Source organism: Fukomys damarensis, unplaced genomic scaffold (assembly GCF_012274545.1).
Source record: "Fukomys damarensis isolate Sample0158 unplaced genomic scaffold, DMR_v1.0_HiC HiC_scaffold_16, whole genome shotgun sequence".
NCBI classification, from domain to species: domain Eukaryota; kingdom Metazoa; phylum Chordata; class Mammalia; order Rodentia; family Bathyergidae; genus Fukomys; species Fukomys damarensis.
The window spans coordinates 1925369-1952044 of record NW_022900928.1 but is presented as its reverse complement, the minus strand read 5'-3'; the positions used below and the strand labels follow the sequence as shown (position 1 = coordinate 1952044).

At 40.8% G+C, this 26676-nt stretch overlaps 1 protein-coding gene across 1 annotated transcript in view; it reads left to right on the top strand.

The window, feature by feature from the left end:
• Positions 1 to 26676, top strand: part of Elp4 (elongator acetyltransferase complex subunit 4) — a 154149-nt gene that overhangs the window by 46982 nt on the left and 80491 nt on the right. The window contains exon 5 of the mRNA XM_019209987.2: positions 6234 to 6373. Coding sequence (XP_019065532.1) covers positions 6234 to 6373 — 140 coding nt within the window. The remainder of the gene's footprint in view (positions 1 to 6233; positions 6374 to 26676) is intronic.

Below are 26676 nucleotides of genomic sequence, written 5' to 3'. Positions count from 1 at the left end.
CCTGAGTGCAAGTGCTTCTACCTCAGACATTTTTCCATAGGGAATTATCTGCATAATCATTTTTATTTTCCATAGCACTTGATAATTTTCAAGCTCTCACGTTACTTCAAGTTGATTCTTAGTGCAGCTCTCTCCTCCACCAGACAGAGATCTTCGTGAGGGCAGAGAACTTGTTTTATTTTCTCATGTCTCTCTAGCACCTATACTAATACCCAGATCATGAATAAATATTGAGTGACTGTTAAAGGCATTTATTCATTCAGTTGGCAAGTATTGATTAAGCATTAACTATAAAGCATGCATATTAAGCAATGGCAGATTTTCATAATTTAAATGTGGGACTTGTTTGAATAATATGATTTGTGTGACTAAACCAACTACAGACTGGAGAGAGAATATTTGCAACTCACATACTAAAATAAGGAGTAGTCATTCTTTTGTACAAAGAACTAAGAAATTAGCATGGAAAAGCCCAAAGTGCAATTCTTAGAATGGGCAAAAATATGAAAAGAAAATTCAAGTGTCTTTTAAACATAAAAATAACACAGATTCCCAATTTTAGTTATAATACGCGAAATGCAAATGAAAGGTGTCTGGTAGAACAGCGTGCTAATGCTGGGGGAGGGGACTGGCACTCCAGTGCCTGCTGGCGGAAGCGTGAGCGGGTCCCACTGCTGTGGGGTCGAGTTTGGTAATATGTCCTTCAGAAGTGCACAGAGGGCCAGGGATTTAGCTCAGCGGTTTGGTGGCCTGCCTTGCAAGCGCAAGGACCCGAGTTCAATCCCCGGTACCAAAAAAAAAAAAAAGAAGTGCACAGACATGCATCCTTTGATCCTGTTGGAGATTGAAATTATGAATGCATTACTCAGCTATAAAGTGGCAAATGTGTGAGCTAGTCATGTAGCATGTTTTTAATAGTACTAGATGGGAAATAACCCCAGTGTGCACAGTCCACAGCTCTGGTTCAGTGAGTCGTGGCATGTCTGAGCAGTAGAATAGCGCACGTTTGTGAAAAAGTCCAGCGTTGTTGCAGGCATAGCTGGCTCGAATGAGACTGAGAGCTGGGCGGTAGTCAGTGTGCGAGGGCAGCGTGAGGTGCATGACAGATGAAAGTGGCAGGAGATGTGGAATAGCACTTGAGAACCCTAACGGCAGGGTACATTGTGTCTGTCACCTGGAGAGTTTTCAAGCTACCTGGCTTACTCTTCTGTGGAGAGTGAAATGCTAGTAATGAACAAGAACTCCAGCTTCAGTCTGACCTCTTAGTAGACGGTGCCATTCTTTGATTAGACAGCACTTGTTTCTGCAGCATCTGTTCTCTCTGCTCCCATCTCCAGCTGGCTCTTTAAGTGGTCGTCACCCTTCTTCAGGGAAAACCTTAAGCCTTCCCTCTTACTGCTTGCTGTGACATCTGTCTGAAGTTTGGAAAAAGATTCTTTGTTTCCTTAAAACTCCCTTGTTTCTTTCTAAGTTGCAGTTTTGGATTACTGTATCCTGGTGCACTGTCAGTGAGTAGTGCTGATGCCATTCTGCCTTTGAGAATGCAGTGCACCTGCAGTGTCTTGATTACTTATGTATGGAGTCAGCTACTTCAAGGCTGGGTAGGAGCAGATAACCCTCAGTGTTCGTTTTTCAACGTTTAAAGCTGGACTGTTGTGAAAGTTGCATTCTTTTTACAGTGATCTCCAAACCACTTATTGTCCCATCTTTTCAGGGGTTTGCAGCAGGAGCGATGTCCTGTGCTCTCCTGTCCTCTCGTGCCCTGCTTTATTTCTCTTCAGGCCACTGGTCATCACTAAAGCTAGCAGATAATATATTTTCTCATTTGTCATCTTTCTTCTACTAGAATATGAGCTCCGGAGGAGAAGGAGATTTGGGCTGTTTGCTGTGCTCAGCGGTCACTTGTTGGGTGCATGAATGGATGGATGTACAATGTGCAAGTAAAGGTTAGGCTGAGTTCAGTTGCATTAATAAATACCGCAGGGTAGGACAAGGGCCTGAGATAGATCCCTGGTACCAAAAAACAAAAACAAAAATACCACAAACAAAATAACAGCTTATTTTGACTTCACAGTTAATGGTCAAAGTTTATTTTTTCAACAAGTGAGTTCTACAGAGACCAGAATCGTCTTCTGGCTCTTTGCTTTTCTCTGAAACGTCTCCAGCATGTGTATTTGCCTTCTATGGTGGTTTTATTTTATTGTTTGCAGTGCTGAGGGTCAAGCCAGGGGTTTGTGTGTGCTAAGCAGGTGCTCAGCTACCGGCTACATCCTCAGCCTCACACTAATTTTATAAACAATGATTTATCAAAACTGGTAGCCATTGGTCCTCACTCATCCTAATGGACTTTACAACTTTTCGCAATTTCCGGTTTAGTTTGTGGTGCTGGGGATCAAACTCAGGGCCTTGTGCATGCTAGTCAAACGCTCAACCATTGAGCAACTCCAGTAGCCCTGCTACTTCCACTTTGTAACTAAACCAAACAAAAGAAAAAAGTTGGGTTTTTTTATTATTTTACTTGATATGAAATGCAGTGAACATGATTATAGTTTAAGATTAACCAAATAGTAGGGCTGCGGATTTAGCTTATTGGTTCTGGCGCCTGCCTCGTAAGCACAAGGACCCGAGTTCAATCCCTGGTACCAAAAAGAAAAAGATTAATTAAGTAGTCCCAGCCCAGATGTGTTGAGTAGTAGGAATGACCTCTCATATAAATTGTCATCAGGTTTGAGAACGTAGTCCTGTTCCCACTTGGGGGATGTAAAAAGGGTAAGAGTGTGCACACGTAAATCAGCAGCATAGTTAGATAAATCAATGACTCATCTAGTTCAGAGTACGTGTGTTCTTACAAAGCTTCCTTCCCTCACTGTGTCCGAAGTAGACTGCCCCTTCCTTGCTGTCTAACCAACAGTCCCTCTTCCCTTCTCGTGCCATAAATTGGCGGCCTACCGTGCATCCTGAAATTCACTTTCTTCAGCTTTGTGGAGCTCTGCCACTGGGGCTACTGCAGCTCTGGATTTCATGCAGTTTGGGTCTTCATTATATCAAATTCTTGTTGCACTTTGACTTTTTGTCTCAGTGCTCAGCCCCCAGTCTTGTGACCAGCGTGTGCATGTGTAAATGACCAACAATGTCATGTTGCACAGACAGTTGATTACAGAGGCAGGGCTGCACCTTCAGGCCCTCTGCTGACGCATCACACAGTTGTAACAGCTTTGCACAGCACCTCCCCGTTTATGGAAGGCCGTTACCCACTGCCTGAGCTGAGACTTAACAGTGGCGGAGCAGCTCTTTGGATGCTTATTTATTTACCACTGTGCCATCCTGACAGGCAAGGAGAGAACGTGGCAAAAAAATGTCTTCTTTATGTGCTTTACTTGAGTGCAGCTCTTTTCTGAAAGTCCCACTTCAGCCCAACCCCCAGGGGCTCGTTTTATTGCTCTATTTTCCTTCTGTACCTCTGTCAGCGTTCATTTTCTTTCAGCACTGTAAATTTTTACTTAGGGTTACATTATACTACTTGACAGGAGGCAAAGTTAAAAGATAATTTATGGATGTGGAATAGCGTTCCCATATATTGTTCTTACCAGACCGAGTAATCTGGTTATTGCTGATGGTTTGCTATTTTCAATGCATACATTTTTGGAAAGTTGATCATAGTATTTTATTTATTATTATTAATTATTATTATTATTATTTGTAGCATTTAACAGTCTTTTTTAGAGGAAATATTTGAGTGTTTATTTTATAGTTCTGGACCTCAAAAGAGTTCCACATTTCTGATGTCTGTTATATGTTAATTCTATGTGTCTTGGGTAGAAGAAAATCTGCAAACTTGTTTTTTCTGTAAGACTATATTTGTTTTTCTTTGTAATTGAAAAATTAAAGTCTTTACTCAGAAAGAAAAGTTTTATGTCTACCTTGTGACTACTTTTAGCTATCATGTTGAAACTTAATTTCTAAATAATTTGATAACAGTTGTAATGAGAAAAGCTCCCAATTTAATTTTTACATTTTAATGAATTATTTGTGTCATATATGTAAACTGTCACAGCGTGAAATGAATTTTCTGCCTTGATTCATCCCAAATCTGAGACATCTATCACGTTAATATTGTAATTAGAAACATTAATAGAGACGGCAACTTAAAAAGCATACTCCTCTTCTTGGCAATTTAGCATATTTCTCTGAGTGCTCAGGGCTTCGAGAACCTTCAGCCCACTAGTAAATTTATTAACTCAAACTTAAAAGAAGGGGAAAGTCTCTCTTTCTTTCCTGCTCCCCATGGCCAGTCTGCTAAAATAGATTATTCATGCTTGTTTGATTCAGGTAGGCTTTTGCAAGCTTCCCTGCCAGGCCTGGGAATGGGCTACACTGAGCCCCTTTCAGAGGGTTCTGACGTAGACCAGGCTTTTATTGCATGGTGTTTCATTATGGCCAAAGCCGAGTCTCCACCCAGTTTGTAGGCACTCTGCTTATCCTTTTGAATCAGGAAAGGTTATCACCTACCGTAATCCATGCTGCTGCCTGGATTAGGGACACCAGTGAGCCCCAGGGTTCTCAAAGAGGATCCTGGAAACTTCTGGTTTCTTCTTTTTTTGCTGTCTTTACTAAATTCTATTGGGCCCCAGGGGGATTTGCATCTGAAATGGGCGACCTGGTGTTTTTCTCAATGAAGACATCAGATCAAAGTTCAGTTAGTCAAGGCCTTTCTAAAACGTTGAGGGGCTTGGGCTTACACAATGAAAAGATGAGTTCTGGCAGAGATTGCAGTGAAAACATTCTGAACCATAATCCGGATAAAGAATAGATTATAGGCCAAAGAACAGACCTTGTTTCGGACTAATGCTAAGACCTGGCTTTAGACTAATAACTACATTTAAGAACTTCACACCCTATTTATAAGAAACATATTTTAATGGCATATAATTTATACTGTCAGTACTTTCATACAAAATAGGTAAATCATGTTTTGGGAACCGTAATTCTGTGTGTAACACTGTATCGGAAAGATTAGATTGCACCCAACTGATAGATCTCTAGGTGTCTTGCATTAATGAAAATAAGTATTACTTCATGGAGAGATGAATAGTTATTTTATTAGGAAAATAAGTGTCAAACCCACAGACTGAATCTGAGAAAAATGCTTCTGTTAGAAATGTTTTATCCCATATTATTATATAATTGGATGGGTATAGTTGTTTAATTTACAAATATAAGCTTTTGAAATGTTAAATGCAAATATCTGATATCAAGCAAATTTGCATTTTTAGCTAAATTAAAAAATTGTCATTTAGTAAGATGTAAGATGAGAACCCACCTATATAGTTCTTATGTTTCTGAAGAGATTATTTAGTTTTGTTGAATGTTCTTAAATTTGCCTGTTTTGTAGCATTTGACATGGAAATTATATAAGGTTAGAGCAGAGCTTGTACTAGAAGCTATTGTCGGGTGGAATTTGTTAACATTCAGATAGGTATGTGTGTGTTTGTGTGTGTTGTGTGTGTAAACATATGTGTGTATTTTTTTCTGATGTGCTGAATGAAAACTCAGACCAGAACCCATTCAAAGCAATGCAATAATTAGTAGATTTTACAACCTGTATAAATATGTTGTCAGTAGTTACTAGTTTCTTGGAAGAAGACAGTTTGCTGGAGAAGTTATTGATAGGGAATACCCAGCACAAATTGTCAGCGAACTAGCGGTTGTGCCAAGTGCCGACTTGGCACACCTGGAAAATGTCCTCTTCTCCGTCCCATGCCCTGTTCTTGCCAGAGTAACATCATGTCTCTTTTGCCCTAAGATTAGTTTGAAAACCTGTAAGAAATACTGGACATACATGTGCTTTATCTTGTGAGCATTTCATTTTTAAAATTATACTTAGTTCAGTATATTTAAATACCTGGTTTTGGGGGGGCCTTCTCACCAGTAAATTAATTTTGACTAGTTTTCATTTGGTTCCTAGCAATTGCCTATTTAATTTTTCATTAAAACTTGAAATCTTACACATTGAATAAAAATTACATATTATTATTTTTAAATTATTCTTAAGTTATTCTTTAATGTAAGATACACAGTATAGTAAAAAGTCTGAATGCTTATTAAATTTGGCAATAAAGATACATTTATATATTAAACAACATCAAGTACATTATTGTTTTGCTGGATATTGGATGATGCAATTGTAATTAAAAAATAATTTTTTAAATAACCAGGATGGGTTGTTTTAGCAGGTTGGACCAGTGTCATCTTCAAGATTTGGTCATTATTATGACACATCCCAAAAGATCCCACAGGAGCTGCTTGAGACTGCAAAATGGCATGGGTTCTTTCTTCCAGAAAAACTGTCTTCGCCTGGCAGCATAGAACCCTGGTAAGTTAACGGCCCATATAAAAGCAGATTCCAGTTTGAATGTGAATTCTGGTCAACAGAATACATTTTTTAACACAAGTTTTGAAAGAATGCATATATAAGCTTACAAATCCTAATAGTAAATCTCATATCTGTAGTATGTAATTGTAATTCTACATATGTTTCATAATAATTCTTTAGGTATTGTCATCTCCTCCTCCTCCTCTTTCTTGTTCTTCTCATTCTGGTTCTGTATTGGTAGATTGGCTATTGCTTGAATTTATGATCTCTTTTTATTTATTTTTTTAAAAAGTTCTAAGTCAGCATCTTTCAACCTACAAATACTTATTAATAAATACTTATTGATAATAACATGGAAAAATGATACGGAGTATTACTCCTTGCTCAGTGTCTTGGGCAGGTACACTTTCAGAAAGTAAGTAAATAGGTACTTTCCCAAGACTATGTAGTTGTGCTATAAATAAAAGTGTTAGGTGAAGAGAGAATTTGGAGTGTGGATTTTACAAGGAAGAGTTTAAACGTTAAAACAACCCAATCCACCTATGCTGCTAATAAGTTCAGTAAGATAGAATGCTGAAAATTGCGGGACTTGATAATGAGTAATTTCTAAAGTGTTAATATTTAATTTCAGTTCTTATTACAGTAAACAAAGGGATAGGCTTGTAGCCTTGGTTAACTTTAGCACTACAGAACTATTACTTTCAATATGAAATGAATTATTAAATAAAGATTTAGTGCACAGGAAGATGTGAACTGAGAATTAAACACCCGTGGTTTCCTTTCCAGAAATGATACCTGGGAATTTAGTGCGGAAATAAACATTTCCTTCACTTCAGTATGGGGCTGACCTGTGTATGTGCAGGCACTGAGCGTAGGTGACACTAGGTGTTATGGTAGTGAGTGAGAGTCGCTCCCACTGTTCGTGATTGCCATCAGCTCCACACCCGAACTGGCCGACCCACAGAGCCCTGTGTCCACCCTGTGGAAGTGTGGTTGCCTCGTTTCCGGAACCATTGATTCACAGTGATTTATCTGAGGTTCAACTATGAAGTCACAGAACCAGGATTAGGCTGGCAGATTAGTTCTGTCTCTTAGCTTCACAGCCTGAGAAGCTGTGGGTGTCTTTCACGTTTACCTTTTGTGTTGTGGAGAAAGGAGCACTGTGGGAAGAATGAAAAATCTGTGTGCAGATACTAAGTTCATCCTACTGTTAATCTTGAGAAGATTTCTTAAATTCAGTGGAAATAAATATCCTTATGTGAAAAATTGGGGGCTGAGGGAAAGGGGAAATTCTGCCTACACTACCCACATCGATAATTTTTGTTAACTTTAAATAATTGCACTGACTATGCTAGTGCCTAACTTTTGCCGCAGAGTGGGCCAAACTTACATTCAGGCATGGGAAATACATCCAAAGAACTTTTCCATCATTTCTTAGATCGTAGCTGGTAGATACCAGACGTGACTCAGTGCTGTGCGCAGAACTTTTCACCCTGCTTCTGGAGGGGAACGTGGACACAGGTGGTGGAGGCTTGCCGGTGGGGGTGAGGCCGGCGTTCAGACCCTGGCACCACAGGAGAGCAGAAGGTGCAGCACGTGCTGGGGGTGATGCAAGGGGACTGACGCAAATAGAGGGCTACTTCTGTGATTTAGGAAGTGTATTTTGGGGCTGAAACTTTATGCCAAAAAAGTACAAGGTTTTATTCCAGCATTCAACAGTTAAGCAAAGGAAGAAATTAACTGTATTCAAACACCTATTGCCAGTAGGGTACTGTTCAGGCCTCCCACCATGGCATATTCAGTTCTCCCACACCCTCCGGAGGAGTAGCATTAGCTCATCTGGCTGGAAACCTGGGGTCAGAACACTCAGTAACGCTCCCAGGTCCATGTCGTAATCCGTAAGTAACGAAGCTGTTAGCAAACCCAAGGGTCTAGAACCTCTGCCTAGGTCACCTCCATCCACCCAAGAGTCTGTGGACGGTCGTCCAGTCCACACCAGAACTGTGCCGTGGGGAGCTGGGAACATGGAGTTCAGTAGTCTTTACAATACATAATTTCTGAGTGTGTTTTGAGAAGTAGCAGTTTTGTACAGAATAGGAAAATTTATAGATTTTAATTATCAAGGCAGTATTTCATTTCCTACTAGTTAACTGATAATTCATTTATTTCATATTAAACTTAAATGCTTAATTAAATATAATTAAACTTTAAACATGTAATTAAATTAATTTTGAAAATGGGTACTTTACCATGTGAGATTTATTTTAATTTATGAAAAGCATGTGCTCATTTCACTAAAATGAACTTTACTAGTTCATTTATAAAACAATAAAGCTAAGCCTTGCAGTTGTCTATATTTCCTATAATTAAGGCTAGCATATATGGCTGTGTCCCACTATCATATGTGAAAATAAATATATATAATTTCATAATTTCAAAAGGCGCTATTGAAAACATGTAAAGATATTTTTTCAGCAAGTAAAACTAAAGGTCATGTTAAATTTGCAGTAATTAATTTTGAATTATTGGTAGATTTGCCTTGGTAAAATGTTCAAACATATAGCTTAAATTTTCAAATTTAAGCCTAAGCATAAAAGCTTGATATATTTCACAATACATAATATTATTTGGGCAGTTCTGATATTTCATTGTCAAAACTGAATAACCCAGGTTGCAAAATAATGGCTGAGAAAGCCTATTTTTGAGAATAATCTTGCAGTCTTGAGAGTTTCTGATTTTGCTCTGTTTTGCCCTAACATTTGCTGAGAGGAGAGTCTGCGAGCACTCAGTTTCCTCACTGGAAAGTTGCTGCCTGCTTCAGCCTTGGTTCAGCTTTCCAGTGACAAATAAACCTGCCGACATTTGGGGACCCCTGCATGACCATTGCCGGCTCCCGGCTCCCGGTGCAGTCCTGCCTGGCTGATGCATCAGAGAGGGCCCTCCTGGCTGTGGGTAGACAGGGTGGTGAGGTCGCACAGGTTGATGTCCTTACTGGAGAGCAGGTGACCTGTGGCTTCTCAGCCCGGCCCTGCTTCCACCGTGCCTTCCTTGGGTGTCCAGGGCCCAGAGCCACAAGATGGTTTAACTCCTGATGATTCAGCACCCTGGCTGTATCTGCTGTGATGGCAGCCTTCTCGGTCTGCTTGTATTGCTGTAGCAAAACACCTGAGATTGGGTAGTTTATAAAGAACAGAAAGGTGTCTTCTTACAGTTCTGGAGGCCAGAAAGTCCAAGGTCCAGGGATGGAAGGTTCTGTGGTCTGAGGAGTGCTGCCCTCCACTTCCAAAGCAACAGCTGGTCCCTGTGGGCTGTGCAGAAAAATGCCGTGTTCTTGCATGGCGGAGGGTGGAGGAGCAAAGTAGCCAAGTGCTGTATAAATCCTCTTTTATCAGAGCGTAATCCTATTTAGGAGGGAGAAATCCTGATGGCTTAATTACCTCCAAAAGGCCCCACCTCTTCACACTGTCACTCTGGCAGCACTGGAACTTCAGAGGGACCCAGCCAGCCATAATGAAGTATTTCTGTTCAGCTAATATTTGTTACATTGTAAAATGTTCTATTTTAGCTATTGTCCTTTAGATCTTGAATTTCAAGTTTGCATAGAGTTGATGGCATATAGAATGCATTCAGTAATTCTTTATGATGGCTAAGTTTTGTACTGACTAAATGGAATGAGCTGAATTCTGAGAAAATCAGTTATCTTCCTAGGGGAATTTACAGGACAAGATCAACAGAAAGAGGATGGAAATAATACTGAAGGTTTTAGAAGCCATTCTGTTTGCCTTTTCCTGCCAAGTTTCCTTACCAGCTGACTTGGGGCCTCCACAAGCCTCGGTCACATTTTCCTAGACAAAGTACAGGTGTGCTTCCCATGCACTCCTGCGGACTTGTCCTCAGCTTCTGTCAGAAAACTAATCACATTCTACTGTAATTATTTTCCTCATCTACACGCTTGCTTTCCCTTGAGCACTGGAAGTCCTTGAGGAAAAGTGTTTCACTTTCTTCATGTACTAGTGCTTGACTCTAGGATGCAGGTGTCTGTATTTGGTGAATTCATGCATTCTGTACCACACAGAGCATCACTCATAATCTCAGCCTCGTGCTTGGCCCTGAGATTCAGGGGAAAACCAGCAACTGGACTTGGGCCATGGAGGAGTGTATGGTACTTCAGAAAAACTGCTCAACTCTCTGAGACTGAGAAACAGAGAAACAGTACACTTAGAAGTCAGAAATAGGAAATTCATTCTTACAAGAAGGAATCATAGAGCAAAATTTAACAAGACTAAAGTTTGCAACCAAAGTCATGTCGTAATAGGAATATAAATTATGTTATTAAAAACATGCAGTCAGTGATATGTTAACACTGAGCTCAGAACTGACGGAAAGATGTGGTGTAATTGTAAATAGCGATTCTTATGTAACTGCTTAGCTGCTGGTAGTGTAATTAAAGTAAAAATGCCTGAAAATTTAGAGACAGAGCTGTATCCTGAACTTTGTTTTGACCTAGGAAGAGAAATTACATGCTTATATGTTTACCTTTCTGTTTCCCTCCTTTTCTTCTTTAAGGGGTTTTATGGTCCCACATCTACATTGTCTTGTGTTCAGAGATGGGGCTGTTGGATGGTGATTGATCATAGGGAGCTGTACTAATTGGTGGATAGATTGGGATTAGATGAGTTCACAGTTGTTAAGAGTGGGACCTAGCTGAAGGCATCATGGGAGATGTGAGGTAGAAGGGTGTGTTTTTGTCCTGGGCTCCTCCCTTCTCTTTCTGCCTCCCGGCTGCCATGGATGAGTAGATGCCCTCCACCAGGCCTTTCCACTCTGCTGTTTCTGCCATGGAGCTAGACGGCCATGGACTGAACCCCTGGAAACTGTGAGCCAAATAAACCTCCCCTCCTTAAAGTTGTGGTTCTCAGGTATTTTGTCCCAGGGACAGGAAAGTGACTAAGATCTAAGGGTTTAGAGTTCCACTTGGTGGCTCATCCTACTTCTCAGTTCATGTGCGCATGCTGAAGTGATTGGTCTGTTATCTCCCACCATAACCACCATCCTGAATACTCATATCTTCTTCATAGGCATCTCTCTCTCATGTTTATGTCTTTGTTTTGGTTTTTTGTTTTTTTTCAGACAGGGTCTCATATGTAGTTGAGACTGACCTGGAACTCACTTTGTAACCCAGGCTGGTCTCAAACTCACAGCGATCCTCCTGCCTCAGCCTCCAGAGTGCTGGGATTATAGGTGTGCGCCACCACGCCCGGCTTCTCTCATGTTTATGGATGTCCTTCCAACTTTCCATTCTTCCTTGTGTTAAGTAATCTTTAATCCCTGACCCCTCTCTCTTTATATTTAATCTATCATCAAGTTTTATGTGCTGTATTTTCAGAATATATGTGGATGTCATTCACTTCTAACATGCCACTCTACCGCAGCACTCCTGAGCTATTGGTCTTGCTCTTTGTTGTCTCCAAGTTTTCCCCTAAACAACCCTAATGAACCTTTCCACACAGCACTGTGCCGTAGAACTTCCTGCATGGTGGAAATGTTCTAATCTGTGCTGGAAAAGAATAGCTACTAGCCACGTGCTGCTAGTGCCTACTGGAAATGTGACTGTGCAACTGAGGCACTGTAATTGTTTCATTTTGTTTTACTTTGACTTACGTATCGGTAGGTAACTGATGCCTGTCTTCTTGGAGACTCCCGTTTTACAACCGAAAGCAGCCCTCTCAGATGCTGGCTTACACCTTCTCAGGACTCCCACCCTGGACTAACAAACTTGCATTCTACCTGGGATTCCCAGTGGCCCGAGGCCTTGACTCTCCCTAATCTGAGTGGAGTCTTTTTTATCTCTCTGAACTCCTGGTTCTCGGGTTGGGGAAAGGGGTCAGGGAATATTGAGGATGTTTTCCAGGTGCCTGTAGGAGAACTGAGCCGGTGCTGTTCACTGGAGTAAACCCAAGCACATATCCAGCAGTATTTACCGAACCTCTTCTCTGAATATTAACACCCCCTGTGAAACTGAGCACCTTCCAGCAGCCTGCATTTGTTGTGTTACTGGGCTGCCCTTCCAACGTAGAGCTTAGATCAAGGAGAAATCACACAGTTTTTTAATAACACGTGGCTAGATATGCAGTTAAGAATTGTAGAGAACATTTTCCTGGTATATTTTCTACGGGATATTTAATCGTAAGGCAGAGAGTGAGGACGGTTTGATGGTTTCGAGCAAGGCCTTTCTGAAGAAAAGCGATCATGGAAAGAGCACCAGTCAAAGCAGTATTCTTGACAGGGCAGCAGGTAGGCTGTGAAAAGACAAAGCTCATGTTTTCCAGACCTGAGAGGCTCTGAGTGTGGGACGGAGTCTGGGAAGGGTGCGCTCAGAGAAGCGGCAGGGATGGGATCGTCTTGGGAAACTTGGACTTGGAGGGAAAGCGGAAGAGCCATACCTGGAAGGAGTGGGCAGTAAGTGAAGATGCTTTTTCTGTTTGGTAGTAGGTGAATGGGAAGAACTGAATAGTGAGGGAATAGATGACGGTGTGGATGAGCAGGTGGCCATCCCTGAAGTACAGCCTGACCCTCAGTGGATCCCAGGCTCCGTCACCCACGGAGCCCATGTGGTGTGGGCCCAGTGGGGAAGTACCACAGCCTGCGGTAGTACCGGTCTGTCGGGTTGCGCGTCTGTCTTGCATCTGGGCCAGCATCCTTGGGTATAAGTAGGGTTGACATGCTGCCAGCTGGAGTCAATAGAAGTTAAAAGAGCAGCAGGGGAGGTTCCATTTCACCCAGCCATCCCTCTGCTGGGTATCTTTCCAAAAGAACTAAAAGAATCCTATCACAGAGAAATATGCGCACCCATGTTTATAGCGGCACAGTTTGTAATAGCTAAATCTTGGAAACAGCCCATTTGCCCATCCGTTGGAAATTGGATAAAGAAGATGTGGTTTTTCTATAAAACGGAATACTACTCAGCCATAAAGAACGAGAAAATAGATTCATTCATAGGAAAATGGATACATATTGAAGATATACTCCTAAGTGAAATAAATAAGTCACACAATGTGTAAATTCTGAATAGTTTCCCTTGTGTGAATAATCTGCAATAATACAGAAGATCCTAATAAGATGACTGACGTTTAGAAATGGGAAGAAAGGAGCTAAAGGTGTAGGGAAGGTGGGATGGGTAGGGGAAGGGTAATAAGGGAAAAGAAAAAAATGTGAGATAATGAAAAGATGGAAATAAAGTGTTTGTAGATGGGGAGGGGAGGAGGGGGTGAAGGGAGGGCAAGGACAAGGGGAAAAATGAGAACCAAGACTTGCCATGTAGAGGTACAAGATCCCAACAATGGATGTGACTGTACTGTGTCCCTAAAATGTACCAATAAACTCAAAGCTGAAAAAAAAAAAAAGAGCAACAGGGATTACAGTGTTAGGGATAACAAACAGATTGATCAACAGTAACCTGTGGGTGGAAGAGAAGGAACAGAAGGCGACTGCCGTGGATGTGTAGGAAGACTGGGAAAGGACCGCGACCTGGGAGGAGCCTGGCTGGTCTCAGCAGAGGAAGCCGGTGAACAGAGCGAGCTACTGAGGGACGTCGTGCTGGGTGAGGATGAGGCGTCTCCACTAGGACTGTAAACCAGGCACGAGAAGTCAGACCCGCGCATGGCAGGCTGCAAGTCACAGCCCCTTTGTGATCTGAGAGACTCACAGGTTTCTGGTAAATGAGTGTGACTTTTATAATGAAGGGAAGAATTTCAAAGTAATGGATGTAATCATTTGGGGATATTATAGTGAAATTCATACCTCATATTTCACTTAAGTTACGTTTCTGGAGACCCGAAGATTCGGTTATAGTGAGTGAAATTACAAAAGTAATGGAACAAAATATGAAGGGTTGGCTTAAATAGTTGGAATGAAGAAGTAGCCCTGTATGAATCTAATTTTCTTTTTGTCTGTCTGTTTGTTTGGTATCAGGGATCGAACTCCGACCTTGTGCTTACGAGGCAATGAGGCAAGCGGCAGAACCACTCAGCCAAATCCCCAGCCCAATGTATAGATAGATAAGAAACCCAAATCTAAACACCGTTCTCCATTCAGAGGACCCCAGACTCATATTAGAGAAATGGTTGAGTCAAAGAAAAGAGAAGGATACGACTAGGATATCTTCTATGTTTTCATGTGCTTAAAGGGTACAGAAGCTGCTCAGAAGTTCCCCCACTGGCCAAATCGGGATGAAATGAGTTAAGTGCTGTATCCCAGTTAGTGATCTAGGAAACCACAGTCCACACTAATATAAATAAACGAATAACGTGAAATAATCTGAAAATGTGTTGAGGAACAAGATACTCAGATAGCCTCAAAATCCCTCCATACTAAATATTTATTAACTACAAAAGGAAAAAGAATGGTTCTGTAGCGAGAAGCTGGCAGATATTACCTGGATCAGATTAATATCACCAATAGTGATGCAAATCAAAGCCACGGAGCACTGGTAATGTGACTTAAGAAGAAAATCAGTGTCACTTGTATATTTCTACTAAAAATTCAAAATTTAAATTTTTTTAAGTTTCTTTTGTTATTAGTATCTGTTTGTAGTACATAATTACTTTCATCTGGGGGAACTGTTATGTATACATATCACTTCTTAATCGTTTTTCCCTGTCCTTCCCCTCCCTGCCCAGATCTAAGCTTGAGAAACAACATAGCTGTATTTTAAGTCAAACACAGGTGCAAAAGTATCAAGATCTTCACAGTCAAGGAACCCAACCCTAAGGCATCGTAGGGAAGACAGGGCAGCAGCACAAAGCGTGCGACCCTGCCCCAAGCCCCTTTGCCACATCTGCTGTCATGGGACAAGGGGCAGAACCAGACAGGAGCCTAAGGGTCAGGTGACAGCATTGGCTTCCCACCTGTATCACTGTCACATGAGCTGGCTGTATTGTTCTTTTAGAGGAGGATGTTATTTGTAGTAATCACACCCTAAACATTTAGAAGTGATGTCACCATGTCAGCAACTTTCTGTCAAGTCAAACAAGAAAGTTTCCTTTTTGTTTCAAAATTTAAAAAATTGTAAGCGATGATATATTTCGGTAATTTAAGACTTTTTTGAAACAAAAAAGCTGAGGACTACAAAATGGGCAAAAGTTATCAATTCTTGCAAGAACTGAATACAATAACTATTGTGCTAAGAACAGTGCAGGTCAGGAAATCATCTCTCAATAAATTTTGAACACAAGCCACAAAAGAGGGCTGGGGATTTAGCTCAGTGGCACTGCCTACCTTGCAAAGGTCCTGAGTTTGATCCCTGGTGCCAAAGCAGGGGTGGGCTGCTCTTAACAAGTCACAAACACATAGGTAACAAAAGCAGTTGACAGATTGGACTGTATTAAAAGTATGTTCTCAAAACATGGCACAGAGCTAGCCACCGCTGTCACTATTACATCAAGAAAATGTCAGTGCAAAGAAATGTCATTTTGCACCTATAAAGTACTAGAAAAATAAAAGCAATCCAAATCCCAAACTTGTCGGAGAGAAATTACAGTAAGAGCAGAAATCCTTAAAATTAAGTTGAAAAGAATGACAATGAATTCGTGAATGAAAGAGCGGTTTCCTTGAAAGGATAAATAAGATTGACAAACCCTCAGCCAGATTTATCAGAAGAATGAAAGAAAAGATCCGTATTAGTGCAATTAGAATGAAAAAGGTAAAATCACAACAGACACTGCTGGAATCTAAAGCACTGTACAAAACTTTTAAAAATTTGTATTCCAGTAAATTGGAAAAATCTCTAAGAAAGGAATAAATTCCTAGCTACAAATACCTTACCCAAGTTGAACCAAGAAGTTATAAAATCCCTAAATAATCCGGTAACAGGCAAAGGAATCAAGGCTGTTAATTTTTTTTAAAACCCAAAATTACCAACTAAGAAAACCCAAGGACTGAATGGATTCACTGCTGAGTTTTACCAGAACTTCAGAGAAGAATTAACACCAATATTTCTCCAACTCTTGCATGTTAACTGAAAAGTAAGGAACTGTTAAACTCATTCCTTGAAGCCAGCATGACCCAGGTACAAAAACTGGACAAGGATTTATTAGAATTGTTTCTTAGAAAACCATAGGCCATTATCCTTAATGAACATAGATGCAAAAATCCTCAGCAAGATACTGCACTGGCAAAGAGAATGTAACAGATCATAAAAAGATCATGTATCACAGCCGCGGCAGCCTCATCTCAAGGAAGCAAGGATGGCGCAACATAAGTAAACCAGGAAATATAATATATCACATAAACAGAACTAAAGATAAAAGTCACAAGACCTAAATAATGTAGAAAAAGCCTTTGACAAAATCCAACACCCATTTGTGACAAAAATCCTGATGAAAATAGGTATCTTAATCTAATTAAAGCTATGACAAACCTACAGCCAACATCATAGTAAATGGAGAAATATTGGAAGCAGTCACTCTAAAAACAGGAACAAGTCGATTCTCAGCTGTCCTGCTCAATATAATGCTCAAAACTTTAGCCAGAACAGTCAGGCAAGAGAAAGAAATAAAAAGGATGTGAATTTTAGGAGGGAAGAAATCCAGCTATCACTGTTAGCAGAGGATTTGATATCATCAGATATTTCAGATAATAATCCCCTGTGCTGGAAATGACAGAGAAAAGTCATTCATGTTAATTATGGGAAAATGTAAGTTGTTAACACCAAGAATGTATGAAAAGCGAGAGGATACCTCATCTTGCCGTCCTGCCATTTCTAGGAATTTATCATGAAGAAGTCAGCACAAGTTAGTAGAGACATAGGCATACGAATGACCATCGTAACTGTGTGTTGTATTGAAAAATCCAGAAATAACATTTCTCACTATGGACCAATTGAATAAATTATGGTGCATGCAGACAATGCACTAGCTTATACCCAAAATGAAAGATTTATTCAAAAAATTACAAACCAGCATATAACATATACTAAAAAATATAAATTGCGGAAAATGGTCTGTCAGGAGAATTACTAGTAATTATGTCTCAGTGTTTGCATTGTGGGTAATTTTTTATGATTTTAAAAATTTTATTATTACGGGCTTGTAGTACATAATGATGACATTCATCGTGGGGACTTGGTACATACATGTAACATGTATCTTAATTTTTTTACTTCCTCTCTTCTCCCTCCAACCTTTTCATTTTCTGCTCTTCCTTTTTGCAAAAGATTTATCTCCCTTGCAGGTGATGATTCTTTGTTTGTTTGATTGCATATATGACGCTAGGAATTGAATCCAAAGCCTTTGCTCTACATTTTCAGATCTTTCTCTCTTTGTCTCTGTCTCTGTGTCTCTCTTTTTAAAATTTTGAGACAGGTACTCAGTAAGTCACCAAGTAGCCCAAGCTGGGCTTCAGCTTGCAGGCCTCCTGCCCCAGCCTCCCAGAGTGCTGGGATTTGGGTGTAAGCCATCTCACTTGTCTAATATAAGGGTTTTTTATTTAGGTAGTCTGAGTTTGAGTTCTGGCTGTTTCACTTACTAGCTATATAACTTTGTACAAGTTACTTCACTTGTCTCTTGTTCTTTGTTTTTATGGCTGTAAAACTAGGATGATAATAATAGAAACTACTTCAGAGGGTTATGAAGTGTTAAAATGAAAATGTAGCACTTAGCACACAATGGCAGGCATAGTAAGACTTAATGAATTTTGGCCACAGTCACTGTCCTCATCTCTGTTTATATGTTGAAGTGTTTTGTTTTGTTTTTTTGTTTTTTTGGGTTTTTTGTTTTTTGGTTTTTTTTTTTGATCCAGGGATCAAACTCAGGACCTTGGCGTGGCATCATTGAGCTACATCCCCAGACTGAAATTCATTTTTTATTAACAGATAAATCAGTAAAGCGATCTTGGGAAAACATAATTACTCTGAGAACTATTTCCCATCTGGAACAGTCATCTCTCTCCTTCCTGTTCCATTCTTTTTTGTGAGAAAAGCACATTTGAAGGTCAGGTCTCCCGGATAGAAGCCACTGAGAGCAGCCGCCATATCCCTTGGCCCTCCTACACAATTTAGCTCCCTTGTGGAAGGGAATTGAAGGACTTGGAAACAGATTTTGCCTGTAGTCCCAGGTAATAACACTGTACCATCCCCATCCTTTCTTCTCCCAGTCCACCCTCCAACTGGAGCTTTGACATATTATGTTGGTCCCACTGGCTGATAATAGCTAATATTATCGAGAACTGATTTTGCCGGGTCCTGTTCTTAGCACTTCGTACTTGTTATTTCATTTTGTTCTTTTAAGAATCCCCTGAAGTTAGTAATATTGTGTCCAGTTTAAAGAGGAGGATATGGACAGAACAGATTTAACTAATTGATTTAAAGTCACACAGGGACTAGATCTCAAGGAACCCTGAATAACCAAAACAGTCCTAAAAACAAGATGGAGGTCTGGATGCTTCCTGATTTCACAAGTATATTAATTACACAATTACAGCGATTAAAACGGTATGGCACAAAATAAAAATGTGTGACTTGGGCCGGGGATTTAGCTCAGCGGTTCGGTGGCCTGCCTTGCAAGCGCAAGGACCAGAGTTCGATCCGCAGTACCAAAAAAAAAAAAAAAAAAAAAAAAATGTGTGGCTTAAGGACAGACAGACAAGTCAGTGAAGTGGATTAGAGAAACTAGAAATAATCACTCGTGTGTATGGTCAGATAATCTTCAGTAAAGTACCAGCACCACTCAAGGGAAAACATTGTTTTCAGCTAGTAGGGGTGGGAAAACTGGACATCCATGTGCAGAAGAATGAAGATTGGTTATTAGCTTATACCACATGGAAAAATTAACTCAAAATACATTAAAGACCTAAACATAAGAACCTAAACTATAAAAATTCTGGAAGAAGATCCGGAAGAAAAGTTTTATGACATTAGACTTTGCAGTAATTGCTTGGGTATGACACCAAAAGCATAGATAAATAAGGGCAAAAATGGACAAACAACTCCATTGAACTTGAAACCTGCTGCTTGTTCAGGGACATGATCATCAGAGTGAAAATGGCACTCTGTCTGAGTCATGGAAGATGTACAAACCTTCTTCTAATAAGAGATTAGCATTCTCCAAAATATAAAGAACTGCAGCTCAATAGCAAAAAAATCAGATAAAAATAGCCAAAGTCCTTGAATATTCTTCCTGAAGTAATGTAAAACGGCCAAGGAACATGTGAAACAATGTTCAGCGGTACTAGTCACTAGGAAAATGCAAGTCAGAACCATGAGTTGGCACCTATCGAAAACCAGCAGCAATGCACACACACACACACCCCCCTAAGTGCATGTTTTGGTGAGTATGTGGAGAAAACAGAACCCTTGTATACTATTACTGAAATTGTAAAATGGCGTGTCTGCTGTGGCCATCTATGTGGAAATTCTCAAAATTAAAAATAGACTTACCATTGATCCAGCAATTTGACTTCTGCATAAATATCCAAAAGAATTGAACAGCAGATCTTGATGAGATACTTACATACCCATGTTTATAGAAACATTGTTCACAACAAAAGATAATCCCAGAACACACAGGCAAGGAATACTCAAAGTAAAATGACAAAGATAAAATATAAAGCAAAAACACAAGATACCATTCTACCTCCTGTGGGAGAGCTGGAATTAAAGGTCAGACTCAATTAATCTGTCAGTAAAAAGTCATGGCACAGTTGACAAGGATGTGGATAAATCAGAACCCGCTCACACTGTGATGAGCATGTGAGATAGTGCTCTGTTTTCAGAGTTAACCATCATTTCCTCAAAAGTTGAATGCAGAGTTGCCATTTAAGCCAGCAGTTCCACTCCTCAGTATTTGCCCAAAAGAACTGAAAATACATCCATACAAAACCCCCCACAAAAATTCTCATAGCAGCAGTGTTCAACCCAAGTGTCAATGAACTAATGAATGGATAAACACAATACTATATATCCACACAGTAGACTTTTATTCCTCTATTTAAGGGAACGAAGAACTGAATTATTATACAACATAGATCAGCCCTTAAGACATTACAGTTAATGAGTGAAGCCAGTTGTCTTAGTCTGTTTTGTGTGGCTGTAACAAATGCCATAGCCTTATTATTTATAAGTAATAAAACTTCGTTTCTGATGGTTCTGGAGGCTGGGAGTCCAAGATCCAAGGTGGGGCAGGTTTGGTAGGGGCCCAGCCTCTGTGTCCAAGATTGCACCGTGAACCACTGCCAACACACTTCTTAATACTTCTATAATGCGAACTAAATTTCAACATGAGTTTGGGAGAGTCCAATCATTGAAACCATGAAAGATAAACAAGAAGGCTTAAGCGTATAATTTCATTTATAAGAAGTGTCCAGAACAGATGAAGTACAGGGACAGGAAGTAGATTAGCTGTGCTCCAAGGAGAATTGGAGAAAGATGATGACAACGAGTATATGAGATTTTTTTTGAAGGGGTGAAAATATCTAAAATTGTGGTAATAGTTGCTTAACTCTGTCATTATGTGGAAAACCACACGGAACTATTAACTTTTATTGGATGCTTTGTATGGTATCTGAGTTATACCTTTAAATTGTTCCCAAGAAAAGACTTGCTGAATTTAGCTGGTTGAGATCATAGGTTACTGTAGCAAAAAGCAATCTTCATGGGCTGATGGCAGTGAATGTCTCATTAGAATGAGTTTATTGTGAAAACTTGTGATTGAGGACACCGGAGACTAGAAAACTCAGTGAGTATTGGTGTAGGAAAATAGAGCAATGGCTGATAGAGGAAGTAGGACAGGAAGTGTTTTCATGTTTTGCAAGAGAAGTAACAGTACACTTGTTGGAAGCATCCCGTGCGAGGGCAACGTTAATGACGTGGGAGAGGAGGATGGCTGAGTAGGCCCTGGGTGGAGTCTGTGTGCAGTCACAGCATGGCAGGAGCCCGCGCGGATGTGGGTGGGAGGCTGACAGAGACACCATACACTGGGTCCCCTCGGTGGCGAAGTGTGTTCCGGGAGGTTCTGGAAGCATGGAAGTCCACAGTCAGGGGGCTACGACTGTCAGCTTTTGGGGAAGAAGGGCCGCGTCTCTCTCAGGGCTTCTGTCCCGAGGGCCCTGTTCCCCTGTGGAGGAGCCCTGCTCCACCTGTGACCTCCTGAAGCACCAGCTCTGCTCCTGTCCTCCACTGGGTCAGGTCTGAATTTGGGGGGAAAAGCAGACAGACCGCAGGCGGCGGTGTCTTCCTCAGGGGAAGGCCCCAAGGCTGAAGGTGAAGAAGAGAAGGGAGTCTGGACAAAGTCCCTGGTGGAGTTGAGGCGGGATCGCGGGAGGAGAAGCAAGGGACTGCGGGGGCAGCAGGGAGCGGGAGGGGCGGCAGGAGGCTCTGTGGGATCCCTAGCTACCCTGCGGACGTCCAGTGAGGTCCAGCTGAGTTTCTGTCATAAGGGACCCTCACTTCCTCCTGGAATCTCCCCGCACATTAGGTGGCTTAGCTCACGTATCTTCTGTCCTCTGTGCTCTTCCCTTGGTTGTTTCCATGGTGAAGACAGCTCCGGCTCGGTTAGGTGAAAGCATCAGAAATGAAAAAATCAATAAATGACAGCCTTCAGGGTAACAGTAATGAAGTTTTTCACTTGAAAATTACTTGTGAATAGACTTCGCATCTCGGCTGTCACATGCAAATGATATGCTAATGCGGCTTGAGCTCAGCCACTGTCCTCCGGTGGTGTGGCGAAGGGGCCCCGCCTGCCAAGCCAGGTGAGCCAGGTGTGCGCGCTACGTGTGCGTCCATGGGAACCTGACACGTGTGTGCGTGGTACAGCTTGTGTGTTCTCACTGGTTTTCAGCATTGTCAACAAGGCTTGTCTTTAAGTTAGTCCTAATTAGGAATAACAGCTTCTCTTTCTGTTTCCATTTTCTTCCTAATTGCTTCTATCAAGTAGTTAAATTATAAATCTTTAAGTAACCAGAAGCTCTTATTTTTAAAAGCCGACAACACATGTTTTCAATGAAGGAATGATTCTTTAACATCGTAATTTTAAAGTCAGGATGCCAGGATATTATCTAGTTGACTCGATTTTACAAATGGGAAAATTCTGAGGACCCCGACACAAAATTAAAGCATCTACCTCAGGGCCCCTCTTGGCTGTGGCTGAGGCACACGGGTAACTTGGACCCCATCACAGCGAAGGCGCCACCTGGGATCGGTGAGTGTGTTCTGTCAGTGCTGGGGTTTCCTCCTGGGTCACCCTGCAAGGTACAGGGCAGCTGAGGCCCTGGCCAAGGCTTCCCCAGTGCAACCCGAGGTCCCTCACACCGCGCACAGTGAGCGCAGCCATAGCCTCTTCCCGGAAGTGGGCCTGAGTGTGGGCGGAAGAGCAGGAGTGTGGAGTTCCAGAAACTTTGAGTTTTCAGTGCCACTGTGTCTGTCACCCAGTTGGGGTGACACGGCCGTGGACAGATGACTGTTCCTCTAAAGAGTCTTCATTTTCCCACCACAGAGACGGCAGCAGTAAAGGGCAGCAGACTGAGGCACAGGTTAGCGTGCTTAGCACATGTGTGACTGTGATGCCAGAGTTTTTGAGTATTTAGAATATACTGGACACTCTCCGTTGAACAAAGTATGTGCTGTGGTCTTGTTAAAAGAAATTACCCAAGAGCCTGTGTATAAAGTTTTCTTATTCATGAATTATTTTAATTTCATATATTCTTTATTTTATTTATTATTTTTTATTTATTGGTAATACTGGGGATTGAACCCAGAACCTTTGAGGGGGGCAAGCTCTTGCTCAAACTGGACTCAAACTACTGATCTTTCTGACTCAGCCTCCCAGCATGCTGGAATTACAGATACACAGCACCAACCCTGCTAATATAATTTTTTTGTTGTTGTTGTTCTTCAAATCCATGTAATATATTAGGGCATCCCTAGGAAATCAGCAGAGTACATATTTGATACTATAAAATAATCAGAATATTATGTTACTTTTAATATTTTACTTTTCTACTGAAGACATTATAGTCAATGAAGATTTTTCACTCCAAGTAAAAGTACTTATACCCTATACACACATTTCTTCTTATATTTTCTGGATTCTGAGAATCATGCAGTTTAGAACAAGCTAATGTGCTGCTACCATAGAAATATGTTTTTAGTACATTTTTAGACTATATCACATTTTTTCTGTTAGAGAATACTATAAAGTCATTGTATTTTACAGATTCAGAATTATCCTCAATAACATGTATATTTATGGAGCTTTCAAAAGGGTGTAACAAGAAGTAATAATCCTTTATTTTGTCAGAGAATATATTTAAAACACATTGCAAAATATTTTGCCCTGATTATCCTAAGCCAGTTACCATGTTACAGTGAACTATAAGATATTAAGCTCAAATCAAATTTCCTGCCGAATTTCTAGTTCATTGTCTTTGTCTTTTTTATTTTTAATTAAATGTATTGCTACAATTCAGATATACAGTGTGATCACATTCATCGTATGGAATTTGTACCTGTACATGATACATATCTTCTTATTTTTTCCCATTCCCCTCCCCTCTCTTCAGCCCTTCTTGCCCTCCTTATTGACAAATATAATTTTAATTTTAGTTTATCTTCTCAAAATATCGTCTCCTGTTTCCTAAGCTTTTTCACTTTTTTTTTTTTTTTTGGCCCCGGAATCAAACTCAGGACCTTGTATTTGCGAAACAGGCACAGTGCCACTGAGTTAAATCCCCTTATTTTTTACATTTCTTAACTAAAGATGAGTGTTTGAAATTTTAAAGGTAAAAGATAGAGTTCTATTAATTATTTTTATATTCCTTATACTTCGATAGCTTGACAGATTGCAGCATCTCAAGGTAGATCATTTTAGTAGAAAAATTCTCAAAAATTATAAATCAGGGAAAATATAGTGTACATGATTGAAAACATGCTGCCTTTGGAGCAGATTTTTAAAAAACATACTTGCATTGACCTAAGCGGTGTTAAATGTTTGGACACATTAATAAAGAGCCCTGGGTCCTATCTGTAACTGGGTTCCCTTCATACAACTTCTGTGACTAGACTAATGAATACATAGAGAAATAAACATCCTCAAAATGAAAAAACGCCAATAACAAGTCCAGCATTTCAGACGAAAATAGATTTATTTCAGCAAAATACATTATTTTTTTTTTTTTTAGAGAGAGTCTTGCTATGTAATTCAGGATGGCCTTAGACTCACTGTGTCCTTCAGGCTGATCTTGAACTTGTGGCAGTCCACCTGCCTCAGCCTCCTGAATTCTGGGATTATAGGTATCCACCACCACACTATTATAAATATTAATGGAAAGAAATGTGTGGAGGTTAATAGTGCTTAGAATTTTAGTATCCAAACATGTAAATAATTTAAATCTTTGATGATTTAATCCCAATGTTAATGTTAACAATTGATACACCTAAGTAAAAGGATTCCCCCCACCATTTTGTCAAGGCTGTTATTTTCCCAGACCTCTTCATTAGTTGAAGAGATTGATCTTACTGCCTTGAGTTCTGAGCATTGTCGGTGATTGCATTTCCTTGTGTAGATATTAAAGAAGCGCTCAAGATGTACTGGCTCTGTGTCTTTGTTTTGCTCTCTCCAAGAGAATGCCCTGTTCTGCCCAGCAGAGGAAGAAGCACAATGGAGAGACCATCTCGGGATGGGGGGAAGTCATTTTGAGAAGAGCTCAACACCCCAAATATATAAGGGGCCAAACAAGTCGATGGCAAGATAACAGCCTAGTTAACAAATGAGCAAAGGACCTAGCAGACATTTCTCAAAAGAAGACAAACAACTGGACAACATGTCTGTGAAAGAATGCCGAGCACCATTAATCATCTGGGAAATGTGAATTAAAATCACAATGAGATCATCTTACACCTGTCAGAATGGCTATTGTCAAAAAGACAAAAGATAAGTGTTGGAGAGAAAAGGACCCCCGTACTCTGATGGTGGGAGTTATAAATAGTATGACTGTTGTGGAAAACAGTATGGAGGTTCCTCAAAATGTAAAAATAAATCTGCTGTTTGCCACAGCCCCACGTCTTGGTACATATCTACAGGAGATCAGATGACTGTCTCAGAGGGACGCCGTTCATCACAGTGTTACTCATAATAGCCAAGATACATAATCAGCCTAAGTGTTCACAACAGACCAGTAAATAAAACGGCACGCACACAGCTGAATGCTATTTACTCTTGCCAAAAGAAGCAAATCCTATCCTCTCTGATGGCACAGTGCTGGAGGACATTGTGTCACGTAACATAGACTGGCACAGAAAGACAGTGCTGCAGGAGCCCTTGTCATTGTCATCGCCCCATATTGTGATCACCGTCACCGTTACTTGCAGTAATGCTGGTCTTGGGTGGATGCATTATTGGTATATTGGGGTGCTGGGTGTGCACCCGCTCCGAGAGCCCTGTAGTAACAGTCATCAGATGGTGGGCTGGAATTAGTTTCATGAATGGTTACACTGGAGCAGATTTCAGCCCCTGTGCAAAGCTAGTCGAGCAGCATAGGAATGGCCTCTACTGCATTTGATCGCTGTGCTGAGTCCTGAAAGCTGAGCTACCTCCAGATTTGTGTTAAGATATGAAATAGTCACAAAACAGCCCCTATGGAATATACTCATAGGCACGCTTCCTCACTCAAGAAAGTGCTGTTTTCTCACTGACAATGGAGACAATTAGATGGAAAAGACCACCGAGTCCTTCCTTACCTCGAGCTGTGCAAAGGACAGTCATCCCTTTCCCATAGGTCTTTGTAACACAAGCACTTTGGGGTTCGCCGTGGCTCCCGTAGCATAGGTCCAGAGTGCACATGCGCCTGTGGGAGCCGTCCCAGCCCTGCGTCTGCACACGGAAAGGACCGTGCTGCATACGTTGTTGTGGCATGTGTGCTTCAGGTTGTTTCACTGGCTTTTAAAGCTCCATTTTATTCCCATGGGACTGCTGCTCAGGTTCCACACACAAGTACTTCTGTGTGTTTAGGGTCGTGCACAGCTTTCCAGCCCTCAGCGCGGTGTTAGTGTCCACGAATACGGTGCTCCAGAACCTCCTTCCCGTGACAGTTCATGTCCAGCCCTAGCCATGGCCGTCCAGATGCAGAATCTTAACTTCATCCAGTGTAAAGCAGATTTTCTCTGCTCTGGTTAATCTTTCTTTGAGATTTTGTATCACTTGTGAAATAATTTAAAATTGTGACATTAATGCTTGTTTTCATGTGGGCATAATTCAAATTGGCTTCATAAATTCATAATTTATTTTATTGTCTTTTAACAGAGACATGGATAAACT